The sequence below is a fragment of the Hakea prostrata genome, chromosome 11, assembly GCF_041222555.1.
Source record: "Hakea prostrata isolate BN-2017 chromosome 11, UWA_Hpros_2, whole genome shotgun sequence".
In the NCBI taxonomy this organism is placed as follows: domain Eukaryota; kingdom Viridiplantae; phylum Streptophyta; class Magnoliopsida; order Proteales; family Proteaceae; genus Hakea; species Hakea prostrata.
The window spans coordinates 2,359,335-2,382,247 of NC_142610.1; the positions used below are offsets into that span (position 1 = coordinate 2,359,335).

Consider the following 22,913-nt stretch of genomic DNA (forward strand, 5'->3'; position numbering starts at 1 on the left):
AGTCGGGCGAGTGAGTGATTTCCGATAGGATGGAGGATGAAGGATGGAGATGGGTGAAGAGGGAATCTCTCCACCCACCTATGGAAAGGATATCTAATCAAATATAGATATATTTTAGTAATTTTATTCTTTTTAAATTTCATGAGAAGGGTATTTTGAGAAGGTCATTTAATCCGGATCCTCAAAAGCTTTGTGCTACCCCGAGGTCCCGACCACAAAAAAAGGGGGGCACGGATGAAATTTTAAATTTTTGTACTTTTTCCGAGAAGGTATAAAATTGGTCTTTTGATTTTTTATTTAGTGGTGACATCATCACTTAACCTTCTTTAAGGGTCATCATCACTGTACCTAGTTTCGTAACAAGAAGGGGTATTTGTAATTGAATTTTTTTTAATGTCTTTTTTGTTTGGTAATGATGTAAATGACTTAATGGATATCTGTTGGTAAAACAGCCTGAACATGCATATGAAACGGAGGGAAGAGATAATAGAATACAATAGAAGAAGCCGAAAAAGAGAATGAAAGTACAAGAAGATACACCAAATACGGCAAGGGACGACGACCAATTCTAGCTCCCTAGAGGCGCCATGAAAGCGGCTCTGCTATGTAACTCTATTTCAATCTCTCCAACTCCCTTCTCCACAACCTTTTCTTCACGCTCATCTCCCCTCATCGTCAAGCCCAACCGTTTCTCTTCTCGATCTCTTCTCACCGATGCCGTCCAAGGTGATACTAAAACTACACAAGAGACTACTTCCAACTCTCTTAGCCGTCGCCTCATTTTGCTTCGCCACGCCGATAGCTCCTGGGAAGATCGTACATTACGAGGTAATCAAACTACTCCAGCTTCAGGGGTTTCTGTAAACTCGAGGTTGTGTTCTTTTTTCCTTTCATTCATATTCAATTGTTAGGGTTTGATGTTTCAGTCACTTGACAACTTGTTTGTTGCGAACCCTGTGGAGATTTGCTTCTTGTTTTTCTGTATCCATGAATTTGATCGAGTTAGGAACATTTGTCAACAAGGCAACGGTGCTAATGTGATGTCTGGATCGTATTTATTTTTTCTATTCAGCAGTCCGATTGTTAGATGACTGATTCTTGCTTGGTTATGTGGATATTGTCAATGAACTGGCCAAGAAAAGCTCATCCCATGCTTAACATGCATTCTTCTTGATTTTACTTCTCATTTTTCGCTGACTCAGATCACGAACGCCCATTAAGTAAAGCTGGACGAGCCGATGCTATTAGTGTTACTCACAAGCTTCAACAGTTGGGTTGGATTCCTGAACTTATCTTGTCTAGGTTAGACTTTTCTTATAGGAAAAAAAAATCAGTTTATATGGTATAGAATTCCAAGTATTATGGTTTTTGTATCATCCCAATCCAGTAATCCGCCTGTTTATTTTATACGTTAGTGGTGCAACCTTAGCCTTGAAACTTCTTTCATTGGTGCAATTTCTCAGCGATGCTGCTCGTACAAGGGAGACACTTAAAATTATGCAAGAACAAGTCAGAGGCTTTTTAGAAGCTGAGGTGCATTTATTTTCGAGCTTCTATTCCATTGCAGCAATGGATGGGCAGACTGCTGACCACATTCAAAAAGCCGTCTGTGAATATTCAAGGGACGAAATACTGACAGTGATGTAAGTCTTTTTAACTCAATTTGTTTTTCTTCTTCTCTCCCATTGCTAAAGGACAACTAAACCTGTTACAATCTGATGGTGGGTTCTAATAGGTCCTCATGGCAGTTATGGCCTAGATTAGTCCAAACTTAGCTAACTATATGCTCTGATTTTGGAAGCCTTTGGGGTTCCATTGACTAGTTATGGGGTTAGGTTTTCCAGAACAGTTGAGAGTCACTCATGTAAACTAGGAAGAACCACACCAGAAATACAGTTGTTTGGCAGTACCCAGCTAAGAGTTGGGATACTGAGATCAACTATTCCACCAGGTAATCTAATCTCATATAGCAGTATGTGATTGAATATATTTTTATGTTGTGTAAGATCTCAAATGTTTTCATGGCACCCACTTAAGTTGGGCCTAAATTCTTGACTGCCCACTTTATTGGGAAATATATCAAAACTGCCTTCAATTGATTTTTTTCAAAATATCAAGTTACCCACCTTTATTTTTCTGTTGACTTTGAAATTGAAATGATCATTTTGCCCATTGGGTGAAGGGAAATTTAAGTTTGTGTTTTTACCAAACCTCACTTAGTTTTTTAAAATCTACAAGAAAACTCCCTGGTTCACTTGATTCACCTTGGCCCCTTGCTGGAAAATACCCACCACCGTCCGTGGCCTGAAAAATCTCTCTTTGTGCTAGAAAAAGACCCCTGGAAACCACCCACCTTCATCCAAAGAAGGTGAGGGTTTTCAACATTGCAATTTTGGGGATCTATAGAGGGAATGCGATAGGGTTTGAGATAGTAAAAGGTTGAAGGGGAGAGAAGATGATGGAAGATTTGCAGCTGTTTATGGTTGGGTAGTATGGGTTTCTAGAAGTGCTTGCATCTTATTTGTGGTTTTGGGGCTGATGTTCAATTGAAGAAGAGTGTTCAGATTTCTTATTAATGGCTGAATCATCCCATCATATTCCGTAAGGTCCAATCTGTTCATTCCAAACCAAGAAACTAGAGAATGGCAGAATCATTGACGCTGCAGGAGATTAAACTCTCTTCACACCTTGCAAGATGGGAAGGTATGAGAGAAGGTTAGACAATCGCTCAAACCTCTCTTTCCTTTGCCAAATCGAATTTACTCTCTGATTTCTTTAGATAAAGAGCTTTTTAGTTAACTCCCCTAAATAAGAGAACTTATTAGGGTTTAATGGGAGCCTTTCTCTCTTGATGAGGACAATGGAAAAGAAAATAATTCATGGATTTTATTTTTAATTTTTTTTGAAAATGGTTTGAACAGGTTGAGGATTCATTTTACAAAAAATTGAAAAATCCCAAGAATGCTTTATTTTGAAGGTTTTTTGTGGTTGACAGAGAGTGATTGAAGTGAATTTGGGGGCATAAAGTCTTGTTTTGGTTGGGCTTTTTTTCACCATTTATAGATAGATAGGTGGGTTTGAGTGTTTCAAGCATTGCTAGATATGGGGTTGGATTGGATAAGAATGGAATAAAATCCCAAATCCATGTCTTCAATCTCTATGTTTTCCATCAAGCTTCGCTGAAGGGCTCCTCTTCCCAGCGAAGAACCCCGCAACTGTGGCTAATCACGGTTGTGGTGATCTTTTTCTCTGGATACCCTTGTCATCAATTTTCTTGGATGATTCTCAAAACCCAGAAAAAAAGAACACAGGAAACTCTGTGTTTGCAGATCCAAATCTCTTCCCATCCTCTCTGATTTGGAATTTGGATTAACATAAGTCAATCTCACCTTGGAAAGGAGCTCTTTAGGGGAATCGAGTGAACTAGGGAGTTTTCTTGTAAATTTAAAAAAATTAAGTGAGGTTTGGTAAAAATACAAACTTATATTTCCCCTTCCCATGGGCAATCTTATTCATTAGTCCAATCTTATGAAGCCTGCCTTCTTGATTTCCTATATACGACTTGTAAATAACAACAACTGTGAGTGTAGTTTGTGATGCTGTGGTTCGCAAGCCCATGCTCACCCAGATCGCTTGTGTTCGAGACCAACACTAGATCTCACTATGGATAACTGCTGGTGCAGTTGGCTTGAGGCTAGTGCAGTTGAGCCTAGCCCCCTGGAGGTTTCAACTTTTGAGTTCCAGACCTTTTTTTCCTCAGCAGGAATCCTCCATTGTAAAAAAAAACATTAGATCTCAGGTCGCTGGGCAACCAACACTAGATTTCAATGAGGATAGCTGCTGGCACAGCTGGCTTGGAGCTTAGATCAGTTGAGCCTAGCCCCCAGTGAGTCTGACTTTTGAGTTTCAAGACGTCTTGTTCCTCATCTAGATTAGGAATTCCCTGCTGTCAAGAAACCTTAGATCTCACGGTTAATGGGTAAATTTCTTACATCAAGACCATCAAATATTTGTATGGTTAATGCTATGGAATTAGTAAATGTCTTTTCTATGACAAATTGAATTAGACTACAATGTGACAGGTTGAATTCGTAACAGTAAATTTATTTATCAGACTTTTCATGTCCTCACTTTAAAGGCCTGCTGTTTGTAAAAAGAATCTAATCAGATGTCCATAAGATGCGGACTTTTATTCTGGATGTCTCACCATGCTTCTGGGCCACTGGGTTCAATTTTGTCCCCAATTTCATCAAAATAAAAAGGTGTGGGAAATTGTTTGTTATCATCACCTAGTTGTGTTAAGGCTGACCCTGGAAGCTAAACTGTGTCTACTCCTCAAGGATGCTATATCCATATGCCACTATACCTTACACCATACATAAAGGCAGTTTGTTGACCTTTGGTTTTCCTGAATTTTGATCCTAAAATTACTTTTTCCTGGAATAGCAAAAAAAAAAATAGTAAGAATAAGGAAAATATTTTTGGTAGTAGTTATTAGTATGATACTGATTTTAAGAATTAAAAGAGTACTAAAGTAAATAGAAAACAGAGAAACAAAATCCGGATTAGGTACAAAAATTCATATAACAGAATCAACACTCAGATGGATCCAAGTCAAGTCAAGTTATGTGATGCAGTTGGCTTCACCTGGCTGTACGGACTTCTTAGATAGTTTCTTTTTTTTTTTGGGGGGGGGGATCACAGAGGGGAGAATAGAGGGAGGTAGAGAGAGGGTTGGGAAAGATTGAAAGTGATTACTTATGTTGGTTTTTGTTTTCTTTTTTTCCTGAAGACACCCTAGAGAATAGGTTTAAATAATGTCATTATGGGAAAAGGGAGGGGAGTTTAAGAGACTGGGGGGCTGTCTGAGGATATAAAATAGAAGAGTTGTGGTGATGTTGCTATGGGAATCACAGGGATGGGAAGAAGAACTGAACAGAAAAGGGGAGAGAGATCACAATGAAGGAGCTGAGGGCCAGAGAGAACAATAAAATAATGGAAGAAGGATAGAAAATCACAGGTAGTTGAATGGCAGAATTACTGATAGTAGAAAGATGAGAGAATAGTCCAAATCCCAAAGCACCCTCAGCTCTAGGTGTTGGCTGTGCCAAATGCCAATTAAGTCCTAATCACACAAGGGAAGATCATACCATGATGGCAGCAAAGACAATATTTTTCATTCATCAAAATTCATTTACAATTCTGGATCCCCCAAAACAGACTCAAGCACTTGAAGGAAGGCCTAACCCATTTCTTATCCTATGGGCTAACATAAACTGACTAGGAAACTGAAACAACAAAGGAGACTGACTCCAAATAGGACAGGACTTCAAAATCCTAAATTCCTAATACAACCTAACCATAGCATTTAATAATTTAATCTTTTGAAAACAGCTGCCAGTTCATTTTGTATAGCATGGAGCGTAAAAGCCTACTTTATTAGGAGGCCTTGGGTTCAAAACTCCTAGTTCTCATCTTCCCTTTCCCTCCATAAGATAGATTAGGTAACTACACCCAAGAGAAAAAAAGAAAATATAGTTAACTATCTAGCTAGTCCTGAATGCCTAACCTCTGCCCATATATAGGCACATTAAAGTGGTTTACATTGAAAGCTCATGGATCAAAACCCAACAGATACATATTCCAACCTACAGCATGTTCCCAATAAAGTAAGCTCATTTATATGATTTATCTGTATTATAGACTTGTAGATATAAGTGGCATCACCTAATACTCAGTCCTTGTACAGGTGCATGGGACATAACAGGGGATGGGAAGAGGCTGCCTCAATGTTCTCAGGTGCTATGGTAGAGCTGAAGACATGCAATGCTGCTTTACTTGAAGCTACTGGAAAGTCTTGGGACGAGGTTAGACATCTGTTAATATGCAAAACCTAAAATTTTGTGAATTGATTACTTGTTTTAATTAGTAAAAAATTCCAGCCCCAGCTAAAGGAATATTCCACCAATAATCTTCTTGGTTCCAAGAGCATAGATTTATATTCTTTACACTGCATGCCCTAATTCAATTTTAAACTGTTAATGTGCCTCTAGCAGTTACTTTGTACTCTACTGCTCCCTTTAGGCAAATCCATCTATTTTTTCTTTTTTGGGTTGGATGTGTGGTGGTGGTGTGGTCTAGGGTGGGGGGGGGTGAGCTATCTCGGCTAAATGAAGATACAATCCTGTAGTCTTTCTTTTATGTTAAAAATATTCATGCATCTCACAAAATGTTGTCTAATATATGTAACTTCTTGATGTGTGTGGTATGCATTTTACATCTTCAGTTGATGTTGTACCACTTAGTTGCTGCAGGGTGTTATTTAGGGATAGTTTAGATGGAGATTCTCTTTTTCTGATGCAGTATTGCAACACCAAGTTTCCTTATTTCATTGAATGACATTGATCAGGTTCTGCTTCATTTGCAGGCATTTTCTTTGGCAGGTCTTGGTGGGTGGAAGCTTCATGGCATAGTGAAACCCAATTCGAGTTAATAGGATCAGAGTAAATTTTTTAGCGGCAAAAGTCACCCCTTGATCTTTCCCCTTAGTTTTCCTTTCTCTCCACTCCCTCATCTTTCAGACTTTGGATGCCTGTAGCTGTTTGATAAGATGTCAATCTACCGTCTTGTTTAATCTCTGTTTTATGCAAAATCAGGCCATATAATATGGTGGGGGAGCACAGAAATTATACTGCATGAAGGAAAGGTTTTATCTTTGGAAATGTTCCCCTATAAAATGTATAGCATTCGCTTTTGAATCAGCTTTCGGTTCAGGAGTAAGGATAATAGCCAAATCTTCTTTAATAGCCAAACTGCCCTGACAACAGTATAAAACTGTATGCAACTTGTCGAGCAATCAGGTATCATGGATACGGAGTGTGGAACAATGTAGTCAGCTATCAAGTGATGTGGAGGAACCTGGAGCTCTGATTGTCTCAATGATAGAAATCACAATGTTCTCCCTTGTAGGTGAAGGATCAAATACTGGTACCTTCCAAAGCCCATCATCTGAACTGATGTGAAGAAGCCAAAGGTAAGATCCTGAGAATCCAGTTACTGTAGTATCAAGAATGCTTGGAATTTTCTTTGTTGGGGTTAATTTACATCCGTACAACAGTGTGAAGCAAGTCAAGTTAGAAGGCTGTTGACATAAGCGCCGTTCCACCGGAGTTGAAACTTCATGTCTGCATTGGTGGTAGTTAACTTGCAGACCGTCTTGTATGTATGGGTTCACCCGGATGTTTAGATTTACAGTAGTCTAGAGGCTTCATACGACAAATATTGTAGGAAGGATATTGCTTGGGGAGGGGAGGATTCCTGAACAAGTCATGGGTTTGGTGTATTTATCCTGAAAACCAAAATGCATAGAACTGGTAAATGTAGCAACGAAGCATGCATTCTCGGTTCCCCAAGTGAAGTGAAGGTCCTTGACAAGCTTCGGGTTTTCATGACACTTCTTTAAATGTGTTTCAAGATTGACTGGTGTAATTTTCTGTATTGTTCCAGTTTTGTCCAGTGTCTCCGTAAAGACTTGGCCGGCGTGATTCTGGAATTATCAACCACACACAAATACGTTCAGAGAAATCACAATGTGGCTGGGTTACAATCAACTAGGATCGTTTTTCGGTAAAATTTACAAGGATCGTAAAGTACCGATGGATGGTTGTCACATGGTCAGGTCTTAAATTCGGTTACTCGTTGCTTTAAACCACTTAATTGCAGAAGATATGCAACGAGTAGTCGGGATTAAACCTGACCACATGGCGGTCATCCTGGGCATTAAATGTGCAGGGTTGAAGAATATCCCCTATTTACACTAGTGGCCCGTGGTCAATCTTTGTCTTATGCACTACAGCCAGCTTGGTGGTTGCTCTGTTTGGTAAGCAAAGAGGGTGAACTGCCCAGGAAAGCCATCGTATCAATGGACAGTCATCGCCCTCCAAAGTAGCACCCTCAAATCAAATTGAATTAGGGTTCTTTTTTTTTGAGGGGTTTAGAGATTCAGTCACGTAAAATATTTTAATCTAAAGAGTTTAGAATAAATTTAATAAGTATCATTGGATAATAATATCACTCGAAAATTTTCAAAGAAAGGAATCAAATACAATCAAACTACCCAAAAACTCTCGAGAAAGAGAGTAACTAGTGTACTGGTCCTGCAAACCCCCAGTTTAATGGGGTAATCTCCCAAGTGCTCTGTTATCTTTTGATTTTAACAAGTAAAAAAAGATGAATGTTTACCCAAAAAAAACATGTAAAGTATATCATTACTAAATATGATATGAAATTTATATAATAAAATGGATCATGATTACCAAAATTGCTTTTATTGTTTATAATTTTTCACTTTCCTTCCTTTACAAGCAAACAAGCTCTCAGTTTTACTGATTTCAAAAACATAAAAGGAGAAAAGGAGGTCTTGACTGTTTGAATAGCCAAACCGACTGGACAAGCGCCTCAGATATAAATTGTAATTCCAGCCACTGTTGCACGCTCTGCAGAGGGAACCAGATACGTAATAATGCCTATCCCATTCTTGAAACCAAGGTTTAAAGTATCCCACGATACCATACGATACTAGCCGATACGTATCCATTGACCCAACCGATACGATATATCTTGATACGTCTCTCCATTGAATTACATTAAAATACATTAGTGAGAGCGATACAATACTCAATACAGGACAATTCATTTCTTAAAATCACCTGACTGATACAATACTCGAATATCAATACTTTAAACCTTGCTTGAAACAATATTTATATCTAAACTTATGATGATATTTTGTGCAAGTGTAGTACATCATACAAACCAAGAGGTCGGGTGTTGCCAGGGAATAACACGCCAGGGTGTGTGATCTATTGCTGGAGTGGTACCTACGCTTGACCTGAATTAACTACGGCTAAAGTGAAGAACAGGATAAATTTGGCTCATCGATGTGCAATCCAAATTGATTTTATCTGGACAAACTGGGATCATCTGTGGACCTCTCACCATTACCTCAGAAACCCTAGCTTCTAGAATTAGTTCCAGACCATTTGCATTGGCACCCAAACTAATAGGGATACCTCTCAAAAGATCCCCCCAAAGGAGCTCTCAGAAGTGTTATACAGGATAACTACTCAGGCATTAGGGACCAAAGGCTCTACGGTACGGGATAAATTGAGTTAGGAACAATACTCAAAAAAAAAAAAAAAAAACTGTAATAATGCATTCGAACGCGTATGAGGACTGAGAAGTGAGAAACCAGAAAGCATACCAGTGCCCAAGAATAGAATGACAATACAAGTCAAAGAATGAACATGAGAACAAGCCTCAGAAAAAATATATATATATAAAATACACAATACAAATCCTAAATCCAGCTCCTAGTTCTCCAACACCTCTTAAAAAGACTACAATACAAAAAAGATAACAGGAAAGGCTCTGAAGTGCGTTTTATCTTTTTCTTGGTAAAGCTCTGACATGCGTTTACCATTCATACACAAGTATACCATATATCATTGCCTGAAACATGAAAACCACTCTTACTTACCCAGCCTAGGCCTCAAGTCCGGTTGTAGTATGCAACCCTATCTTTAGTTGTTTATTAACATGCTGATCCTCCGTCCACTCTCTGTCTCTTTGCTAACTTCTCACCATCTGGGGTCTCAGCTGGGGATCTAACAAGGCAATCGTTACTATCCGAAACAAACGGTTCATAGGAAGATGAGAAAGATTCAACAGCAGAGTCAGGATGTGTCATGGCAGCCTTATCCTTGATTGGAGACCCAATTCCTGGAGTAGTAGCAGTCGACTGTTCATTCTTCTCTGGTTCTGGGACAGCTGAGACAGGGTCAGGTTCCTTTGTAATCTCCCCTTGAATAGAAGGCTTGAACGATGATGGGGCCGATTGTTCGGTCTGGAAGGATTTGTGGGTGTCGTGATCTGAGCTGGGAGCAGGGGAGCATTCATTGGCAGCAGCATCTTGGGAGAGCGACCCAGATGTTGAAGTGGGAACTGATGGATCACTCTTGACAGATTCCTGGAGACTGCCAACTGTAAAAGGGGCAAGAGTCTCTGAAACAGGCACCTCAATTAAATTAGCGCTAGGCCGCTGATGCTCTTCAGTGACCTTCTGGAATTTGCCTTGGTCCACTTCCCCAATCTGTAACTGTTTTGGCACCTGTTGGATGTCAGATTACAAAATACACTAAAGGTCAGACATATTCTCCAGATGCAAAAGAGACCAAACTACAAACAGACATGGTTTTTTCCTTTGAAATGTTTTGGGGATTGAGGATGGGACAGGGACGAAGATGGGAATGGCGAAGCAACAGGGATCGAGCCAGATGGAAGAAGCCAACCAACCCAAGGCCAGGTCCCCCAAGAACTTCAGCAAAATTCTGAAATTTACATGCACCCCCAGCCCTTTGGCAGTATCAAATGATATAAACTTCCAAAAATAAATTATTTGATGTTCTTGCATTTTCATGTCAATTTCTCGCTGTTATTTTTGCAATATCATGGCTCTACCCCTTGAAGTTTATGCTCTAATTATACCAATTTTCATCATTCCAAACCTCCCCCCCCCCCCCCACAACAACAATAAGCCTTGTCCCAACTAAATGGGGTTAGCTACATGGATTCTTGCCTTCCAATCAGTTTTGTTTGAGGCCATGCTAGATACAGGGCCTAAGCTATGCATATCCTTTCTTGCCACTTCTCTTAAGGTTATCTTAGGTGTGCCCTTAGCTCTTCTAATTCCTTCAATCTGGATTTATCACTTCTCCGTACATGGGCATTTATAAGTCTCCGTTGAACATGGCCATGCCACCTCAAACGACTTTCTCGAAGCTTATCACTTAGGGGAGCAACTCCTAGACCAACTCTAATATGATCATTTCTTATCTTATCCTTCTCCTTTCTCACCACTTTTCTTAAGGTTATCTTATCATTTCTCAACCCCCCCCCCACACACACACACACACACACACACACAAAAAAAAAACCAATCGATCTATGTGCTGATGATGCATTAAAATCATTTCAATGGGAAACCAACATATGTCAAAGACATGCAAGAGTTCTGTTTTGCTGCCATTTACAATCATTTCTATGGCACAGTGGGTATATGCACGATGTGTTAGGTTGGCAATAAATTTCTATTTTTCATGTTCTAATTATGTCTTCAGCTCTCAGCCCAACAAAAATTTCTACCAGATTAAAGAGTTGGTTCGAGGAAGAAATTTTCCCTGAGAATGTAAATGGATTGGTTTCGGCTTGGATGGTGGTATTACCATATTCGCATCCAATTAGGATAATATCCTATATGATTTCATAGGGATTCAGATGGGAACGGAATGGTAACTTTTTTAATACAGATTTCCTAAGTGGATATGAACATGGATAAAATCTGTTGACAACTTGCCATTTTGTTATGAGCGTTAGGGATGCGATTCAAGAATTCAGTAATTATCCTTTCTTTTACTCTTCGCAGTGTTTGATTTTCCTATGAATTTTTTATTTTGATTATGAGTAAACATATTATTTAATCTTAAAAAATTAAATAAATAGCCAATAGGGTAAATTTATTGCATACTAAACAAAACCAAATAATATTCAGTCCAATAGGTGATTACCATGTACATATTTGATTAGATTTAGATGCATCCACATTCTCCTAAATGGATACAAATGTAGAAGCTTCTACTACTGTGACAATAGTAGTCTACATAGCTTCTATTTGGTAGCAAAGGGGGATCCACTATTGTCTACGGTTAGGTAATGATGTGAGCAACAATTGGAAAGATTTTGTTTTCCATAATGATGTGGTCAAAGTTTGGAAGGTTTTTGATGGCTGGACTAGAATTAATTTTGGATTCAAAGAATTTGATGGTTAGAGTCTTAGAGATGGGATAGGAAGTCAAGGGTTTTTGCTCAGAAAAAATTGCACCAACCTATTGGAGGTCAAGAGGGTAATTCAAACCTGATTTGGGGATGTTTTGATGGTTAATTTGGTTGGTGAATTTAGTAATCGAATGGCAAAACAAAAAGAAAATGGAAGAGGGTGGGTGGGGGTGGGGTGGGGGGGGCCTGGTATGCTTTAAATGTAAAGTTGTCACAGTACATTGATACTAGCTTGTTTAATGAAAATGTCCTTGAACTCAGCGGAAATCTCAGCAGTTTGGGGGAGAAGAGACCGCATAACAGGGAAGTAGGGGCAGGGGGTGGAGGGGGAAGGGAGAAGAAGATGGTCACACAACCATGCTGTTTCATTGTACCTCACCATTTCTGTTAAGAAAACTCAAAATTCCAGTCATGAATTTGTTTTCAATACTTGCCCGACTCCCTATTACAACCTTATATAAAAGACTCAAAAATAGATTCTACACCAAATAGCAAAGGCCTAACTCAATCCTTAGCCTCTATTCTCTAAGGTAACTTAAACTGACTAGGCTAAACTAGACTCGAAACAGAGTCAGTTATAACTTAAAAGAGAACATTCCCTGCCAGTAAGAAAATATTCCCAACTAACTTAAATTGAACCACTTGTTCAAACCAGCCATCCCAGATCAATTCAAACATAAGAAAAAATTACTAACTTAATTTGAACCACTTGTTCAAAGCAACCATACCAGATAAATTTAAACATAAAATAAAAATTAAGTTTGCATTAAAAGTCACCTAATTTCATGTAAAACCTAACTGCCCATATTTTACACCCATAAAAGAGGCATACAACATAGAGAACCCAACAATAGACTTATTCCTAAATATGTAAGCCCAATTTGGTGATGAATCTGTATCAACCAGTTACCATATTGACGACATTGTTTTAGATTTAAAACCTTGGTCACCATGCCAAGCATTAGTAACGCAACGTATACGTTTTCCATCCATCGATCCCTCAATTGACTGAAGTCAAAGATCACCATGGCAGTTGGAGATTCAGTTAATGCATTCTACTTTTTATCAGTGTAACTTTGATTCTTCCTACGTCTAAAAGGCATTCATTTGCCCTTGCACTCAAGTTTTGGTATCTATGTTTTACATTGGCATCAGATCTTACTAGAAGAACAAGACAGAAGGGACTAGAAGAAAAGAAGCAGGAAAGTAAACAAGAAAACCAGAAAGGATCTTGACAGTAATTTATCCACCATAAGCAAACCAAAGAAGTGAACAGAGAATGACTTGCCTCAGGTGGCTTGTACGGCTGCTTTTTCTCGTCTGTCTGCTTAAGTGCTAAAGTATTTTCTACCTTGCTGCAAACAAATATTCGACATTTCCTCCAATCAAAATAGATTCTATGTGAGACATACTGAAACAGTAACATATATTTCAACAAAATTATATTTAAATGGTTCATATCATCTACTGTGTTTGTAAACCGGAACTCCAACACGTCACTGATGGTCAAACCATCAAGGTATTAACATTCAATCTTTCCTTTGTTTCAATATGTCTAAAGCCCACAAGCAGTGTGGAGTTTAGTTTACAATCAAATATTTGGGAACCATAGGACATGAAAAGAAAGTTTTCACTCACGAGGAACCATCTGAGCTGGAAGTCATGTTGCCTTCTAGTTTCTTTATTTTACCTACATTGACAAAGAATAATAAAATAACTTCCCTGATTCTTCAATAAGGGCTGTAACTTACTTGTCAAGTACTCCCCATTTTCTTCAGAGAATACTCAAACGAAGGAAAAAATTTCTAATTCTATACTTCATGCTCTTCAAGAAACAAAAATATTACGATAACTATTTAGTTTATCAACAAAGAGAATTCCTTCAGTGCAAGTTAGATACACGAACCATCAGCTGAAGGCTCTGGTGAGTGCGCTGCAAGTCGATATTTCTGGACAGAACAGAATAACAGGAATTAAAACCCATCCCGGCCCCCCTGAGGGGGCACTGATTCCCGTGGGAAGTGAGAAGAAAGTACAACTGGAAGGATGAGATTGGCATAATACCTGTAAGTGACTTTTGACATGGAAAGTCGTCAAACCGAGTACCCCCATGGCTCTAAGGACACCTTTAGGAGTAGCCCCTGTAAGATAGTAAAGAAACATAACCATGGTAATAACAAGTCATCATATAAAGAAACTGCACCAGAACACCCACACCGCGGGCATGCACGCGACAACCAATTAAAAAATTGTTGACTACAACAACAACAAGAAGCCTTATCCCAACTAAATGGGGTCGGCTATTGTTGACTCCACCCAACAAAATCAATTACAGTGGTCAGAATATGTATTGAAGAACTGGTCAAAATTGAGGCCTATTTTAATATGTCTTGGTTGTGAGCTTATAATTGTTTGAGTTTTATTTTTATGGGGCTAAAAATATAACGGCTGAAAAAAAATCATATTAAATTATTCATGGGGTCAAGGTGATGGAGAAGGCGTTGGTTTTGGTAATTACAGAATCATCTTTAGTTAGTTGTGCGAGGCAGAAGTTATTTAGAAGGTATAACCTTCCTTGGTTTAGACATTAAAAGAACCATCATAAGGTTAGTTGTATGGGGCACAAGTCATACGACAAGTCATCCAAAAATTTAGGCTCCAATAATTCAAATTAGCTAGGGGTTTCAGAGTTTATGCTACTTAAGGCAGTCTACCTACTTAGGATTTTCAGAATTATGAGATTTTCTTGATTTCTTCTGTTTTTCTTATGATCTAGTAATATAATTATGGACTTGTTAAAGAATTAATTGAAAAAGCATGCCAGGCGAAGGCTTCTCTCCTTCCACACTCCTCCATAACCAGTGTTCCATGTTTCATTCAGTATCTTAAAGGCCCAAAATAAAACCACATGCAATACTTAAATATGTACATATTTCCACTGAAATTTCAAGTTTTGTCTAGATTTTGTCTCATCTTGACAGCCAAAAGGCCTTCATAGGAGAGAATGGGACAAATCGAACAGCACTCAATTAATCCTCTTAATCATACAGTTTTATACTGGATTCAGCATGCCCTGAATGATGTTGGTGATGGTTGAAACCAGAGAACTAAAGAATATTTTTGTCTTTCTTTCCTTGCACAAGATTGAACTACCGTACCTTGAGTAACTGATTCATAAAATATTATGACCAACTCTAAACTGTAAAAAAAAAAAAAAACTGGGAATTGAAAAAGAAGTAGAAAAAGCCAAATAAGAAAGAGCGATCCCATAACTTATCACTTCACCACATGTAGGAAAGCATAACAAATGTATTTATATATTATGTGAATTTCAAGAATTGAAAATACAGGTCTAGTAAACTCACTATCTGGTCCGCCAAGTTTCTCCACAGCATCCACAAAACGTTCATGGAGCTCCTGTGTCCAGCGCAACCGTTGCCTTGAGCTCAGAATAGTTTTGGTGCTCCCTCTGCTCTCAGAAGGACTCACTAAATCCCACCGAGGAAGTAAAGGGCGAACTGAGCTTGAATTTGAAACAGTCTTAGGTTGATTCATGTTTCATTTATCTACAAGCTACAGAAATTATGTCCAAATTCAAAAAATGAAGAACATATAATACAAAGTGAAAATCCTACAGCTACCACATAAAATTATAGAACAAGGTAAAATTAAGATGTTAGAAATCAAAACCTGTAAATAAGTAATGAACAGGGAAGAAGAAGAATGAAGAGAGAAGATGAAGAGAAGAAGGAGAAGAGAGTCGTAGGTTATATGAGAACAAGAGATCCTACCATAGGGCTTGTATTCCTAATTGCAGGCTTTATTTTATTTATAATAGAAAGGATTGCAAACTTACTAACATTAGGAGTTCTAACTAAACACAAACTACCACTGCTGCCCCTGGTATCTTGGAAAAATTTATAAGAATAAAAGAGTAATTGGAAACTACCTAAAACATAACCTAAGATTTCAAGACCCCCCCTCAAGCTAGAGCATACAAAACAAGGGCTCCAGCTTGGAATAACAAGAGCGTATATTAAAAGCTTCATCACTCTCGAGACAAGCCAACACCAATAAACACCGAGCGAACTTCAGTAGGAGATAATCAACAACAACTTTAAAAGAACATTATTAATGTCAAACGAACCATCAAGCAATGAAAATGTGCAGAATGTCCACATAAGTAGGTAAAAAAAGCAATTCCAATGTTGCATATAAGCTCTTCATAAAAAGGCAAGCAGTAATTACAAGTATGGATAGGTAAAAGACATTGGATTACTGCAGACCAAGTATGTAGGTATGAAGGCTGTATGGATTACTGCATATCAAATAGAAAAAAAGGCAGTATGAGTTACCGTAGACCAAGTAAGTTGGTAAAAGGTTGTATGAGTTTGTTAGACCCTTAGTTAAACGGGTCTATAGCCGTAAGAGAGGGTTGGGCCCACAGCCCTCAGGTGGGAGAGACGTACAAGGAACAGGTGGGATGAGAATTGAGAGCAAAGTTGGGCCGTCAGGTTACCTGTCGGAGAGGGAGGACTTACACCAGAGCAGCTGTGAGTTCTAAGGCTTTCTTCCTTTTGTTTCCAGTTTTCTTAACTAACTCCAACCAAGCCTGCAATATGTCCCCATTTAATTCACATTGCAACAACATTTTTCTCAATTGAATTTGGGATCCTAACAAGGTTACTACAAACCAAGTAGATAGGTGTTGCTGTCGACTACCATCTTAGGAGGATAAAGATCTTCACGAATAATGCTCTTCAACAACCTTGAGTAGATATAGAATAAATCTCCAATCTCCCCCTCACGTGTAGCACTACATGTGAACTAGACAAAATGATAACCAAACAATAGCCGTGCAACCAGATTCCAGAAATTATCAATGCACCTTTTACGATAGAAATAATGGCTGCACAAGTGCCAATCTTCAAAATATTTGATTTTCAAGCTGGGGTAACAAGATTCCACCAAAAAATGGTTAGCATAGGAGCCCCATGGCAATTCTGTAAATTCTGGCCACAAAGAGGGATCCACCCATAATGGCAAAGTAGAAGGGAAAGCCATAATGGGAATTTTTTTTGGGGACAATTTCATGACCAACTAAGTAGAAACTTCCTTCTCCTTATGACAAGAGACTAAAATAGAAAAATAAAGACAAAAATCTCTCACCAAATAAGGAATAAGAAAAGGAATCCAAGAAAAAAGAGAAACAATTAGGATGACATCAGCAGTGACCAAGTCATGCGAAATATATTAAATAAAAAAATGAGAACCAAAGCCAGAATGAAGGGCAATAGATGAAGCATTAATAATGGAAAGAAGGGCTGAATAGAGAGAAAATAACAGGAAAACAGATTTGGAGGTAATTATAAATAAGGAAACAAATAAAATGAAAGAATATCATGGGACATGAGGGAATACGAAATAAAAGAAGGGAATTTATGGTGAGCAAGTGAAAAGGAAAGTAAGATAAAATAAAACAGGTAATAGCATTGTTGTTAAATCTCAATTAGGAAACTAACCAACCCACGAAAGGAGGAAAAAAAGGAAAGTCAAATTGTGACCGCTCAACTTCTTGAAAGTGATGCATCCAACAAAATAGAAACTACTTTTTTTTATGGGAAACAAAATGGAAACTATGCAATGGGAGAATGAGAATCAATTGTCAACCTCTAGACTCAAAGCAATAAAGAGAACTAGAAGGAATAGCCAAAAACACAGGGTAAGAAGCGCTGCAAATACAACTGAACCAACTAAGGCTATGAATAGCCAACTGAATGCAAATTCGCAACTAGAGTATGGGGATAAACCCCAAAAACAGAGACCAATCAAGTGAGATCAAGGGCATCTAAAGGGAAGATTCAGATCACAGAAAGAAAAAAAAAAGCTTCAAAAACAGGGTCCCGCCAGCTATACTGGGAACATCCCTTGCAGAGGATCCAGACTGTGAAACTGCTCCAATTAGGCATCAAGCTCTTCTAATAAGTAGCATATAGGTCATTAACATCGTAGTACCCTCACGAGACTTGAAGACACCACACAAAATTTTGAATAAATCTCAGTATATGCTATTGCTGGCTGGAATTAGATGCAGACTCAAACCTTGAAGATTCAGTTCTTCATTTATTTTATTGTCTGATTCAGAAGCAACCAAAATAAGCAACAAGTGTTGTCATAGGTGAAGAGGGTAAAGAAGAAGAGATATTACGGTGGAATCTCAAAACTCTAAGGAAAAGTTAGCAACGCAGGCCTTAGATTAAGGCTCTGATACCATTTTAAAAATCAAAACATGTAACTAAGTTATGAACATAGAAGAAGAAGAATGAAAAGAGAAGATGAAGAGAAGAAGGCGAAGAGAGTCGTAGGTTATATGAGAACAAGAGATCCTGCAATAGGGCTTATATTCTTAATTGCGGGATTTATTATTTATAATAGCAAAGATTGTAAACTTACTAAAATTAGGACTTCTAACTCACAAACTACCACTGCTGCCCCTGGTATCTTGGGACAGTACAAGAAAAAGAATAATTGGAAACTACCAAAAATATAACCTAAGATTTCAACACAAATTTCAAAACATAAGTCAGGAGATATGGGAAGATAAGTACAGGTCATTAGCAGAGCTAGCAAGAAAAAATGATCTTCTACACCAAGGAATGGATTAGGGACCAAAACACAATTTTTATTTACAAAGGCACTAAAGGATTTCAAGACTCAAGACTCCATGAAAGCACACCCCTCTTCCACACCTTCAATTAATGACATGTTCTCCAACGAAATGGATAACTGGATGATTAATCAATAACTTGAGATCAGCATCTGAGTACTTCAACAGTGTCTCCGGTAGAAAACTAGAGAGTACCCAGGTAGCAGTTTAGACTATCAAGAAGTCATTTTTGCAACTGTATATTAAATCTGGGTACAAAAGATAGCTCCCTTAAGTTAGACGCTAGAACAAATGCATCACAAACAAAAATGGCAGTCATTAGATCTTCATTCAGATCAAGAAACCAAACTCCATTTAGGAGCCCAGTAAGAGAATACACGCATGCTCAAAAAATAACACACACTGAACCGCTTGAGAACCACTGGACCAACTTCAAAAGAAGTAAAGAACTAAGTGATAGATGATCCAATTCAAAAATATAAATTTCTCGAATAAATTTCCAAGGAAATGTAGTAACATACTTGTCAAGATGAGTTTCCACAATAAACTCAAATCATGAAAAGGACGGATAGTGGGACTGTAACACTATTAAGTGTTTTTGTTTGATATAAACTATAACCAGAGGGTCAGCTTGCAGCTCTAGTTTCTCTGTTCCTTCATCCTGGTTTTCCATTTTTTCATTTTCCCCTTTCCCGTAGATGACCTAGCCATCATTCTAATCCCACTTTCAGGAACAACGATGACAGAATAAAAGTTCAAAAAAAATATAAAATAAAATAGAACTTACAGCATAAACATAAATTTAAGCTTTTTCTGGAGTACGGATCATTCTAAACACCGTTGACCACAACCCATAGCTGCTTTCCCCAAATTTTTTAATACCCAAACCAGAATAGCACATATAAGTCTGGTAATTTTATCGACAGGGTTCCGTTGGAAAATTTTTCCCAGACTGCATTACCGGATTACAAAAATTTTCAGCCAAAGCCCAACAGTTACTAAGTAAAATGGAAATAAAACTCAGAAAATTCAATCTCAACACTTCATTTTCTAAAATGTAAGGTATCCAATGATCGATCAATTCAAGTGAAAGATAAAATAAGCAGATTATGTGCAATAGAAACCATAATTACGTCGAAGAATCAAAAAACTCACTTGGAAAAACGCAGAATTCGTTGGTTCACCTGAGAAGAGCAGGAAGGGAGAAGAGAAACTATAATCTTAGGTGGCTCTGGCGAGAAGGTAGTCCAAGACTCCAGATTCGACGCGAGGTTCAAAGGAGCCGTGCAGGAAGAAAGATGCGAATTTTATTTTATAGGGCGTGAGAATAAAGCTGGGACTACAGAACGATCCGATACACAGCAATCTCCGTTAGATTGGAATATATGATCTCGGAATAAATAGCTTTTTTTTTTTGGTTGAAAAAGGATTTCATTCACTGCACATTAAATTTACAACCTATGTTTGTAAAGTTATTTTATTTTATTTTATTTATTTATTATTCTATTATTTTAGTTTACCAAACATGATAGATATATTAGACTGAGTACCTGACGGCTTTCAAACCACAAAAACAGTTGGGCTCACAGGTGAAAAACACATGTTGGAAATTTTTTTCTTCATATTTTCACATGTGGGCCCACTATGTTTTGTTGGTTGGGAAGCCGTCTGGGAGTACTCTGTACTCTCCTGAGGGGGAGATGATCCTAATTCATATTAGACTCCTCAAACCAGGGGTAACCAAAGGAGTTCGAGACAGGGTGGTCCAGTCAAACCAAACTTTCTAGCCCCCTTGCCAAATAATTATGCTTGTAAAGTGGCCATATATACATAAATTCAAAAAGAATGATCTATGTTTACCAAAGAGAAAAAAAAAAAAAAAAAAAAAAAAAAAAAGAAGAAAAAAAAGAAAAAGAAGAAGAAGAAGAAAAAAAAAAAAAAAAAAGAAAGAGAGATTGTGAAACTTTGAGGCAATGAGACTAGGAAACTGGAGAGTTCATCCGATAGCTGAAGAAGCACCAGAGCTAAAAATAGAGGCCAAGAGTTATGTTGTGGGTTCGATAGTAGTTCAGATGCCATTATGGAGTTGGTCCAATCCGTGTTAACATTAGACCGTAGGCCTTAGCAGACTCCACACCAACTAGTAGTCTTTCCAACATTACTTCCATCTTTGTGTCAAAACTATTAGATCCTATTTGCTTATGTACAACTTGTCTAAATGGACCAAATGTCTACCCCATAGGGGTGAATGCCAGCAATCATCAACACTGAGTCATAAATGTCATGATAATTAGGAGTTTGGGGGATACTTGGATTTTTATTTGCGACAGCCGTGTTGCTAGCAGCCAATGGTCGAGATTCGACAACATCATCAAATGTATATCTAACGGTCCAGATTAAAATTCAAAGGTATTAAATAAAAATATAAATTTTTGCTTTTGCATTTTAAGGATTTTAGATTTCATAAATTTACAAACTTAGCCCCTTTGGTAAGTAGTCGAATCTAAACCCTCATTGAAAGACTGATTTCGGTCCCCTTTCTGCCGGTAGCGATACCCAACGAGGACTTCTCCGGTTTTGCATCCCTTTCCTACTCCGTCTGTCTCTCTTCCGCTGCATTCACGATTTTCCTTCAATTTTTTAACTTTCAATCGCAACGAATCGTAGGAAAAAAACAAAACAGAGAAAAAAACAAAACAAACCTCTCAGATATTGAAGAAACAAAGAAAGAACAAAGAGATCCTAATCCATATCTATGATTCGAATAAAGGAAACAATATAAGAGCATCTATAAAGGAAGATCTTTCAAAATTTACATGATCCAAACATCATATCGTTGAACCTCGCATCTAAGCCCCCACTCGAACAGGAGCTCTTCCCAAGTTCTGCATGGATCGTTCACAGATCCGTTTGGTTTTGCCATGATTTCTCATGTCTTCTATCTCTCCATCTGGTGCGGATCAATTATGCTTCTAGATCCGACCGAGCCTCCTCTCGTATCCGGGACGATGAGTCCTGCAAGAAAGGTTAGATGCGGGCCGGCTTGTGTGCCGGGCAGCCGCCTCCGATGGCAAAGTTAGATGATGAACCGAATGAGGTCTCGTGCAGAGGCTACACAAGATTATGCTTAAAGTGTATTGGTTGCTTACCGGAGGGGTAGATCTGTGCCTTTATAGTATGGATGTTACCTTTTATGTATTTGGTAAGTCAGCCAGACAAGGGCTGATGTTTCTCCTTGGATCATGCTCCCTTGTTGTTAGTCCCGTTGAATTAGCTGCTGAGTTGACCTTCTATAACAAGGATGATTGCCATATCGTGGCGTACGTTGCGCTTTTGGTCATGGGTGATCGGCATCCTTCCGATCAACGTCATGTGGAGCCCCATTCGGTCCAGGCCCGATCAGGTTTTGTCTGTTGAAACCGGGTGGAACCCGACTAATATGACAATGTATAATATTCGGGTTATACCCGTTTGGTGCTCATCTTTCCGTATCATAGCCCCTATCCCGATCGTTGTTGGATGTTCGGGATAGCTAGATGGTTGGAGCCGGTTGTGCCTCGGGAGATTCCGGGAGTTCCCTTTCCTCGGGAGATTCGGGAATACCCTTTAATGGACGCATTAAATGCCTGCGAACTAAAGTGACCAGCCGTTTTTCGAACGGCTACCTTCCAGGACTTCGCCCAACCTGGGATTGACACGTCGGGCGGCTAGGCGTAGGCTCATAATGAGAGCCTCGGGGAGGCGAACCGTCTTCATTTTGTAACCGTCGATCATCAAGAGTCGTTCGTCGATCAAGAAATGTAAGCCTCTTCCGGCAATATAAATAGGGGCCTTCCCTTCATTTTCTTCCCTGTTCTTTGCTCTCGACTTAGCAACGCTCCCGAGTGACTTCGAGCTCCTCGCCTTCCGCTTTTAATCGGAGTTTCCTTTTCTTATGGCCCCGAGGAGATATAAGGCCCCGAAGAAGCCAAAGTAAGCTTGAGAGGGTTTAGGTATCGAATAAGGTTCCCGTTCCCATCTACCGTGATAGGCGTCGTCGGGCTGAGGGTTATACTAGTGAGGGTGATAGCGATCAAACAAAAAGTATAATGACCGGGATCGTCGAAAGAACTCCACAAGCAATCTTCGATGAGGAGAAATCCAAATCAGGCCCACCCGGACGACGATCTTCGACTCTATAATGAGATCCAGGAGTGTTCGCAGGCAAGAGAAGCAGCGTGCAAGCCCCGACTACGTCCCTCGTACCGATGAAGTAGAAGGGGAGGTAGAGGCCGGGTAGAGGCCGAGGAAGAGGCCGTTGAGGCCGAGTAGAAGCCATTCCTAGTGTAGATTCTCGGGAGGGTCCCGATCATAG

At 38.9% G+C, this 22,913-nt stretch overlaps 2 protein-coding genes across 3 annotated transcripts; one reads left to right on the forward strand and one right to left on the reverse strand.

Moving 5' to 3' along the window:
- Positions 1–450: 450 nt before the first annotated feature.
- LOC148999560 (Phosphoglycerate mutase family protein) lies at positions 451–7,821 on the forward strand. Of its 2 annotated transcripts, none has more exons than XM_089140782.1 (5): positions 451–828; positions 1,203–1,269; positions 1,464–1,643; positions 5,750–5,867; positions 6,428–7,821. In XM_089140782.1, exons 1-5 carry the CDS (start codon positions 588–590, stop codon positions 6,491–6,493), a joined length of 672 nt encoding a protein of 223 aa, XP_088996908.1. In that variant the 5' UTR covers positions 451–587; the 3' UTR covers positions 6,494–7,821. The 2 variants fall into 2 exon arrangements, with proteins under 2 accessions (XP_088996908.1, XP_088996907.1); XM_089140781.1 differs by having other exon boundaries at positions 452–828; positions 1,203–1,302; positions 6,428–7,820.
- A 1,428-nt stretch (positions 7,822–9,249) lies between these two features.
- On the reverse strand, positions 9,250–19,836 carry LOC148999561 (myb family transcription factor PHL7-like). The gene is made up of 7 exons (XM_089140186.1): positions 19,715–19,836; positions 15,258–15,465; positions 13,957–14,033; positions 13,799–13,841; positions 13,531–13,582; positions 13,181–13,247; positions 9,250–10,168 (listed from the first exon to the last, which is right to left on the reverse strand). The coding sequence occupies exons 2-7, from the start codon at positions 15,445–15,447 to the stop codon at positions 9,593–9,595; spliced, it is 1,005 nt and encodes a 334-aa protein (XP_088996312.1). The 5' UTR covers positions 15,448–15,465; positions 19,715–19,836; the 3' UTR covers positions 9,250–9,592.
- Positions 19,837–22,913: the final 3,077 nt, after the last annotated feature.

What these genes read in the sequence shown, in the direction of transcription:
- LOC148999560 (XM_089140781.1), top strand. Translation starts at nt 588, where the DNA reads ATGAAAGCGGCTCTGCTATGTAACTCTATTTCAATCTCTCCAACTCCC. An exon ending in CCTGAACTTATCTTGTCTAG is followed by an intron (nt 1,303 to 1,463) that starts GTTAGACTTTTC and finishes GCAATTTCTCAG; the next exon opens with CGATGCTGCTCGTACAAGGG. An exon ending in CTGGAAAGTCTTGGGACGAG is followed by an intron (nt 5,868 to 6,427) that starts GTTAGACATCTG and finishes CTTCATTTGCAG; the next exon opens with GCATTTTCTTTGGCAGGTCT.
- LOC148999561 (XM_089140186.1), bottom strand. Translation starts at nt 15,447, where the DNA reads ATGAATCAACCTAAGACTGTTTCAAATTCAAGCTCAGTTCGCCCTTTA. An exon ending in ACCAGAGCCTTCAGCTGATG is followed by an intron (nt 13,583 to 13,798) that starts GTTCGTGTATCT and finishes TTGTCAATGTAG; the next exon opens with GTAAAATAAAGAAACTAGAA. An exon ending in TCCAGCTCAGATGGTTCCTC is followed by an intron (nt 13,248 to 13,530) that starts GTGAGTGAAAAC and finishes ATTTGTTTGCAG; the next exon opens with CAAGGTAGAAAATACTTTAG.